Genomic DNA, 9265 nt, shown 5'->3' on the forward strand with positions numbered 1-9265 from the left:
GCCAAAGTCAGATGCTTAACCGACTGAGCCACCCAGGGACCCCTAAACATTTGAATCTATAACGTAATATTGCCATAGTAGGTTATGTGCTACTTGGCAGGTGCACAAAGCAAATAGTCAACTGAGAATTTTGATCAGAAAAAAAAATTCCATGGTGAGCATAATGTTTCAAAGGGGACTCGGGAGATTGTAGACCAGGAGAGAAAGGTTTTCCAAGTGGAAGGAGCAGTTTGAGTGAAGACTCAGTGGCCTGACATTCCATCCTGTGTTGTGAGAACTGCGTAAGCAGTCTGACAATGGTGACTGAGGGGAAGACAGCATAGATGTAGGTGGAGAGATGGCATAAAAAACCCTCTAACCCATAAACCTTGCATCAAAATATTCTGATAAGTGCAAAGGATATTGTTTAGCAAATGAGACCATCAGGTGTCAGCCTGGGAATGGTGTGTGTGCATAGGTTCTTGAATCTCTGTATGTGCTGGTGTTAGAGGCCAGGTGAAGCCTTACAAAGTCTCAGGTACCTTCTAGTGGGAGGTGACCAAGTCGGGTCACCCAAAATATGTCACCCATAAACTCCAACAACATTACTTTAACATGCTAAGTCACTTGGATCTATTTTTTTTTAATGTTTATTTTTGAGAGAGAGAGGGAGAGAGAGAAAGAGAGAGAGATATAGAGTGCAAGTGGGGAGGGGCAGAGAGAGAGGGAGACACAGAATCTGAAGCAGGCTCCAGGCTCTGAGCTGTCAGCACAGAGCCCGACACGGGGCTAGAGCTCATGAACCATGAGATCATGACCTGAGCTGAAGTCGGACACTTAATTGACTGAGCCACCCAGATGCTCTGGCCTGGATCCATTGTTTAGCCTGCCACCAGTGCTGACACACTGTTTACAGTTGAAAAATGCCTGACGGAAGCATTAGACATGAAGGGGTTACATTGAACCTCTGGAACGATGACACTTGTGAATGTGAGTGCTTTGTTCTAAGCTTGGCAGGACCTGAGCACCACAGGTGCTAGCAGGACCTACAATTGTGATATACTTTAGACTGTAGTGTTTAGCAGAATATGGGCCATATAACGCTCATTGTGTAAATAACTTCAGGAAATAAAAAGGGTGTTCTATGACCAAATAAAACTGGAAAGTACTACATGCTTTATTTTTCTCATGAAGATTCGCAGTGATCATGAGAATATTTAAGCCCTACAATGAGGAAGTCTGTTTAATTTTATTTTGAAACCAGAGCACCCCAAACTAATTGGACTGCAGAACTCTTTTTCTCATACCGTGCTTGAACATCGCATGGAATTAATGTTTCACTGAACAGTCACTGGGAAATCTAGAGAGGTGGGCAGTAGCTAGATCATCAAAAGCCTTGCATACCCTGACAAAGGAGTTGGTGAATGTCCTGTAGGATCTTGAGCAAGGTAATAATATGTTTAGATATGTATTTTCAAAAGAAGAGGCAGGATTGAGCTTCTAACCAAAGCAGCCGTGGTGGGGATCGATAGATAGAAGAGGAATCTTCACTATTTAGAAGAGAGGATTTCTGGGACTTGGTGACTTGCCAAATGCCATCAGAAGGGAGTGAAAAGAATGACTCCTGTAGAGTGGATCCAGTTCACCAAAAGAAGAGAGGGGCAGGTTTGTGGAGAAAGAGGAGTTCAGTTCTGTCCTATCACTTTGGGGCACCTACGGTGCAGGACTCGAAAGAGGCACTCGGACTCAGGCAGGTGACATTTAAGTCACATTTGAAGCCTTGGGACCAAAAAGATCATAAAATTAATGAAAACGGATCTCAGAAGGACAGTAATGCTTAAAAGTGAGAAGAGGAAGGGACAGTCAGAAGCAAGAGGAAAACAAAAGTAGTTTCACAGAATGAAGGGAGAAAAGGGTCTCAAAAAAAAAAAAACCAAACCAGGGATGTCAGTCACATGGCTTTCCTCACAGGAAGTTGGAAGATAATTTTAGCCAAGAGTAATTAGAAATTTAAATAAATAGAAAGTGTGGTCTCTATCACGTTCCTTCATACTACTCAGTTTGCTATCAGGGAGTTGCATGTGCCTACAAGCTCAAAGAATTTATTCTTTGAACATTCTGGAATGTTCCAGGCAGTTTATAAAGTTTATGAATAGGACTATATCAAATACTATATTTAAGTGCCTCCATTGATATAAACCAAACCTGTATGTTAAACCCCATTCCTAAGCACCACTCAACTTGTTTTATTTCCAATTTGTAACTGACTTCAATTTATTTTCTAATCATTGATATAGACATTTGAACTGCCTTACTTTCTGTGAATGAGATAAGTAATTGGTTACTTAGAAATTTTGTCTAAGTAACAAAAGTAAATATTGTTTAAAATGTTTATTTCTTTTGAGAGAAACAGTGTACGTATGGGTGAAGGACAGAGAGACAGAATCCCAAGCAGGCCCCGCGATGTCACTAACTGTGAGATCATGACCAGAACCGAAATCAAGAGTTAAGGTGCTTAACTGACTGAGCCACCCAGGTGCCCCCAAATTAAATATTTTTAAAAGCCACCCAAACATTTGAGAGAGACCACTCTTTTTCTCCCATCATCTAAGATATTTTAATAAAACCTAAATCTCGTGTAGACCTAAAAATTACCATTGTATAATATTCTTAATGTATCCACCTATAAGCTGACCTCTTAAATACTGTAGTGAGTGACATGATCTAAGTACTCGTAGCAGAAATCTTTCTTTGGTACTTTTGCAATACTTTATTTCAGAGTTCTACATGATAATATGATCACATTTTAATGTCTCTTGGTAATTTTGGCTAAGTGGTTTTAGAAGCACAGTAAAGTATATGGGCTTTCAAAGAGTAAAAGTAAAAATGCCCTCTTAAAAAGTACTTCAGGCATTTAGTGCTGTAAGACTACAGAACGATTCTGAATTTCACATCAAATATAAGAACTTTCCTTTAATTAGATTGGAAGACTGTGTCCCAAAAAGGTAAATTTATGATCATATCCTAAAATTAAACCTCCTTTTTTAAATTTATTTTTTCAAACTGAGGGTCATAGTTCTGTCATTGAGAGTCCTGGATCTGAGGGAAGGCGACTTCGTATCAATTTCTGACTTGGACACTTAGCATCCTAGCAAGTTGTTTATTTTTATGGGCCCTACCAAATAATAGGGATGATAGTGATGATCTCATATGATACTTCGGACAACAAAATGAAATCATTCATGAAAAGTACTTATCGTGTGATGTGAATTACAGAAAACAAACAACTATGACACGTTTACGGTAATCAAGGCCAATGAGTAAAGAGTTTACTTTTTTCTTCCTTCTTCCATTTAGCAATTATTATACAAGTAAAAGCCCTAAAGAAGATATTCATTTAGAAACACAAGAAGTGTACTCTATTGATCCGTACAACCCAGCAAGCTAATCAGAAGACAAACAGGTATCTAATGAAATTGGAATGTTTTTAGTCATTCATCTGTCATAATGTCTTCAGTTTATATTCATCAATAAGTATAGTACTAAATAAGTATGGTTCTATTGCACAAGTCTTCAGAAATCATGCACAGAAATTGTTAACTGACCTACATCACATTGCAAACTAATGCCACGGGGTTTTTTTTTTTTCCAGTTCATTCATCCATTCAACAAATATGAAATACATGGAATAGTGATTAAGAATAAAATGAAGATGATACGTATTTTGAGGAGAAATAAAGCAGAAAAAGGAGAAAGGGCAGGGTAGTTGGAAGGGAGGTCCTCACTAAGAAAATGGCCTTGGAGCAAAGACTACAATGAATTAATGCGCTAGTCATATAGAAGAACATTCCAGGAAGAAAGAATGGCAGGTGCAGAGACCATAAGGTGGTGTGAGCCTATGGTGTTGAAGGCACAGCAAGGAGGCCAGTGTGGCCTAGTGTGGACTGACCAAGGGAGAGAGGGGTAGGGATGAAATCGGATAGGTAAGGGTGAGGAGGGTGAGGAGGATAGATCATACAGAGTATGCAGGCTCATGGCAATGAGCTTGGTGTGTATTCTGAGATAGAAACCAATGGGTTTTAAGCAGAGGAGAGAATGGTCACTTTAACTGCCGTGTGGAGAACTGAGTATAGGAAGACAAAGGTGGAAGATGGGGGAGTCCGTGAAGACTTTATCAGAACAGTCTAGGCAGGAAGTTGTGAGAGGCCATCACCATGCTGTGAGAAGAGAGAAGCTTCTGCATTATTTTTATTTATTTGTGAGAGAGAGAAGAGGGAGGAGGGAGAGAGAGAAGGAGAGCAAGAATCCCAAGCAGGCTCAGTACTGTCAGCATAGAGCCCAACATGGGACTCGATCTCACAGTGAGTTTATGACCTGAGCCAAAATCCAAGAGAAGTCGGACACTTACTGACTGAGCCACCCAGACGTCCCTGCATTATTTTTAAGATAGCGACCAGTAGGGTTGGCTCACAGTTTGTAAGGGAGGAGGCAATGATGGCAAGGTTTTTTGGCCTGACAACTAGAAGGACAGAATCACCACTACTTAAGATGACTGACAGTGTGAAAAGGTAGGATTAGGGAGAAAAAACTCAGGAGTTTCGCTTTGGAGGGGTTAGAAATGAGATATCTAATAGACATCCAAATAGAAGTATCTAGAAGGCAGTGGATGTACAAGCCTGTATTTCAGAGAATAAGTCCAGGCTCAAGACATAAATATGGGCCCTGTCAGCGTATGGATGTGTGTAATAATGAAATCAAATAAGATTAGCAAGGGGCTGACGGGCTAGGGAAGAGAAAAGGTCCACATGCTGGGTCTTGGGTTCTTCCACATCAGGAGTCCTGGAGTGTGAGAGGGAAACTCGATGTTCTTTTGGGATAATACTCACTTTTTACACCTTATCTCAGCCCTCGCTACAACAGTGAAAAGTGAGAATTATCCCAAAGTAATACCGAGGTGAGCATATAATATCCAAGGTGAGAGAACCAAAGCTAAACTATTGGCTAAGGTCTCAGGATCAGTACTAGGCAGAGGCTGAATTCAAGCTCAAATCTGCCTTCAAATTGCTTTTCTCTTACATAATCTATCAAACATAAAAATAAATCCCTTTATCCTCTTGGAACTTATTTTAGTACAAAAAATAGACATCGACATATCAGGGTGTAGGAATGAGTACCCTAACCAAGACACAGAAAAACTGCCATGGTAGCTGAGAAAGGAAAGATTACCTGTTGCCGGTGAACCATGGGAAAAAGAAAGACAGCAGCAGAGACCAGGCCAGAGTGCTACCTAAATCCAAACCACTGGGGGGCCCATGTAAAATGAGTACATAAATATGTGTTGAATGAATGCATGAATGAGAAAGAATGAGGCCATTGCTTGGATTTCTCCCTCATTTCTTATTATTCATACTCATCAATATAAAATTTAATTATTATTTGCTTCAGATCCTGTTATTTGAAGAAGGCATCTGCTGATAGAATGGTGTCTCCTAAGAGGCTGGATGCCCTATCGGTTATAGCACTTTAGCGGAGAGAGAGAACGTTAACATTCTCATTATGTAAATGTTGAGTTGCCTGCTGCCCCCTGAACAGAAATTCTCTATTTCAGAGTGCGTTGTTCTTGGATCCTATTGCACATCAGTTCGGAAGAAGCTATCGTAATATCAGCAAGTCTGTGTGTATGGTTTCGACATCAATGAAATGATTTTATAAGCTATGATTTCCCATACGCACTTTCTCTCAAGCAGAACAAAGAAAGTTTGCTTGATAACAAAGATGGGAGCCCAGTCTCCCCACCACACTCTCTTCAAGGACTTTTTGAAGGCTCCCCTGTGATGCGCCTGGAGCCTGGCTATGGCTCCAGACAAGGAACAGAACTCCGAAAGTGTCGCCATTTTAAGGAAGGCGCTAAAAAGCTTTGCCCTCCTAACTCGACCATTCTGCTGTAATCAGCATGCTTACTGTCACCATATACTTTTGGTTCTGGAGTGGTTTTAACTATCTAAGCAAAAGAGAGAGCATTTCATGTGGTTATAAGGGCATACTTTTGTTGGGAAGTCTAATTTTATTTTAATAGTAGCATCTTGCTCTCATATGGTTAAACGTTTCACCTTTATTTCCACTTGGTCTGAAGATTGTTGTTGTTATTATCTCCCCCACAATGTGTACCTTTTCTTTCCATATTCACTCAGTAATTCCAATTTGCACGGTTTTTTTTCATTACAGGAATCAAGTTTCCATTGTAAGGTTTTGGTATACAATTCAGGCTTCAGATATTTCCTTGGCAGTTTTGTCAAAGCTCTGTGTCCTTTAATAATGTGTGCAGTGGTCACTCAAATAAATTTTATCTTTTAACAAAAGCATTTGCTTAGAGGACTTTTTTTCCCCTAGGATCAATGATCTCTTAGAGGTTTTTTGTTTTGTTTTGGGTTGTTTTTTTTTAATTTGCATTGCAGTTAGTTAGGATTTCTAGAGTTCCTGATTTAACATTTATGCTTTCTGGATCTCTCCACTCTGTTGTTTTAGCCAACTTTCAACCCACAAACTCCATTCCCTCATCCTCAAGATTTTCTCTTCTATTTGTCCAGATAACACACCTTTCCCCAGCCCCCTGCCACCACCCTCGAAATTTAGCTGCCTGGGCACCTGGGTGGTTTAGTCAGTTGAGCAGCAAACTTTGGCTCAGGTCATGATCTCACAGTCTGTGAATTCGAGCCCTGTGTCCAGCTCTGTGCTGACAGCTCAGAGCCTGGAGCCTGCTTTGGATTCTGTCTCNCATTTATATACTATTGAGAACATAAAATCTCGCTCCCTGGCTACTGCAAATTTCTCTCGCCACCCTCTCCTAGACTATGTATTCTGTTTGGCATCCTTTTTGTTTTTGTTTTAAAATATATACAAGTTAAACTTTACCATCTTAACCATTGTTAAGTGTACAGTTCAGAAATGTTTGCATATTCACTGCTGTGCAACAGATTTCCAGAACTTTTCATCTTAGAAACTTGAAATGCTATATCTATTAAACAATAACTCTACCTGCCCCTCTTCCTCCAGCCCCCAGAAACCACCACTCTACTCTTGTTTCTATGGATTTGACTACTTTAGATCCCTCCTGTATGTGGAATCCTACAGTGTTTGTGTATGACGGGTTTATTTCATTTGGCGTAATGTCCTCAAGTTTCCTCCACGGTGTAGCACGTGTCAGAATCTCCTTCCTTTTTCAGGCTGAAGCTATTTTATTGCATGTATATATCACATTTATTTCATTCATCGGTCAGTGGACATTTGGGCTGTTTTCACTTCATGGCTACTGTACATAATGCTGCTACGAACATGTGTGCAAATAGCTCTTCAAGACATTGCTTTCAATTCTTTTGGATACATACCCAAGAGTGGGATGCGGTTCATCTTTTATTCAATCATAATCAGCACTATCTTCATTCCTCCAAATTATCTGTCCATGTACCTCAAGCCTTCAGAGCCTGGAGCCTGCTTCAGATTCTGTGTCCCCCTCTCTCTCTGCCCCTCCCCTACTTATGATCTGTTTCTCCTTCTCTCTCTCTTTCTCTCTCTCTCAACATAAATAAACATTTAAAAAATTAAACAAAAATCAATTCTAGAGGCACCTGGGTGGCTCAGTTGGTTAAGGATACAGCTCTTCATTTTGGCTTAGGTCATGAACTCAGTTCTTGAGATCAAGCCCTTCATCAGGCCAGAGTATGCTTGGGATTCTCTCTCTCTCTCTTCCCCACTCACACTCTCAAAATAAATAAATGAACATTAAAAAATAATTCTGAGAAGGGTCCATAGGCTTGGCCAAAGAGGCAGAGGGGTCCACCATACACAAAAATATTAAAAACTATGAACCACATATGAACCACATCTAAAAGTTTCCATCTTGGTCTTCCTATTCTTTATTCTCCATGCTCTCCCTTAATAGTGTCATCAACTCCTGAGATTTTGACCCTCTTCCACCCATTTCCTTTTCAAAAGGTCTCTTGTTAGACTTCTCTGGAAGTCCAGTTTCATGATCAAGAGACTATATCCCCAATCTTTTCCTAGAACATTCCCACACCTCCTGGCTCTCACTAAAACTCCATCTGTCTCATTCCCCCANAAAAGTCCTTTGATAATCTCCCTTAAAAAAATAAAAAGGTTTATTTTTGAAAGAGAGCATGTGAGCTGGGGAGAGACAGAGAGGAGAGGACAAAGGATGCAAAGTGATGTGGGGCTTGAATTCACAAACTGTGAGACCACGACCTGAGCCAAAGTCAGAGACTTTACCAACTGAGCCACCTGGTGGGCAACTGGTGTGTGTGTTTTGGGGGGGGAGGGGTAATGTACTCTCCCTCTCTCTCCCATATGTTTCCTACTGGTGCTACAAGTTACTTTGTAGCTGAAAATCACTCAGATTTATTATTTTTTTTACCAGCCTGGAGGTCAGAAGTCCAAATGGATCCTACAGGGCGGAGACCAAGGTGTTGCCTTTTCCAGCACCTAGAGGTGGCTGTCATTCAGTTCGGCTCATGTCAGCACCTCTCCAGTCTCTGCTTCAGTCATTTGCCTTCCTCACTCTGATCTAGCACCTCACTTTCACAAGGACCCCAGTGATAACGCTGTCGGTTTGGATAATCCAAGATAATCTCCCATCTCAAAACCCTTAAATCAACCACATCTGCAACCCACCCCCCCCAGCCCTTGTCACCTAAGATCACATATTCATTCACTGGTCTGGGGATTAGGATGCGGACATTGTTGGTAGTCATTATTCAACCCATCACACACACCCATTCAAGAGAATTCTTAACCCCCTCCTCCAAATCTGTCCTTCTTCCACATTTTTTAAAATTTCAATAATAGCACCCTTATGGATTTTGAATCCTGGGGCTAATTACTATTTCTTTTTCTCAGCACTAACTTTAAGAAAGGAAGTAACCAATATCCAAAGCATGAAGAAATTTTGTTCATTCCGTCTCTAGTTTCTTAATTGCTCACTTTACCTCCAGTCAAAACCACCATCAAATCTCACCTGGATGATGGCAAAAGCCTCCTTGCTGGTCAGCCCCATGCACTATTGCCTTATTCCAAGCCAGTCTCCCCGTCTATAAACAATTATATTTTAAAAATGTGAATCTGATTAAATCAGGGTAAATTTTTTTTTTCCGTGGCTTGGTATTGTAGTAGAGTCTCACACAGAGTCATGACACAGAGGCTTTTCTTTCCAGGAAACAACTTTATTCCAGCTGGTATCACTCAGTTGGGTTCGCCCTCAAAGAACTGAGCCCCG

The 9265-nt window shown here is 40.7% G+C and overlaps 1 protein-coding gene and 1 long non-coding RNA gene across 2 annotated transcripts in view; one reads left to right on the plus strand and one right to left on the minus strand.

Moving 5' to 3' along the window:
• Positions 1 to 6338, plus strand: part of CR2 (complement C3d receptor 2) — a 33403-nt gene extending 27065 nt beyond the window's left edge. The window contains exons 26-27 of the mRNA XM_077775091.1: positions 3337 to 3442; positions 5588 to 6338. Of these exons, the coding sequence (XP_077631217.1) occupies positions 3337 to 3427 (91 nt within the window). The 3' untranslated portion in view covers positions 3428 to 3442; positions 5588 to 6338. The remainder of the gene's footprint in view (positions 1 to 3336; positions 3443 to 5587) is intronic.
• LOC144240708 (uncharacterized) overlaps positions 1 to 9265 on the minus strand; it is a 77339-nt gene that overhangs the window by 7888 nt on the left and 60186 nt on the right. The window lies entirely within an intron of this gene.

The sequence above is a fragment of the Crocuta crocuta genome, unplaced genomic scaffold (genome assembly GCF_008692635.1).
Source record: "Crocuta crocuta isolate KB4526 unplaced genomic scaffold, BGI_CrCroc_1.0 scaffold207, whole genome shotgun sequence".
NCBI lineage: Eukaryota > Metazoa > Chordata > Mammalia > Carnivora > Hyaenidae > Crocuta > Crocuta crocuta.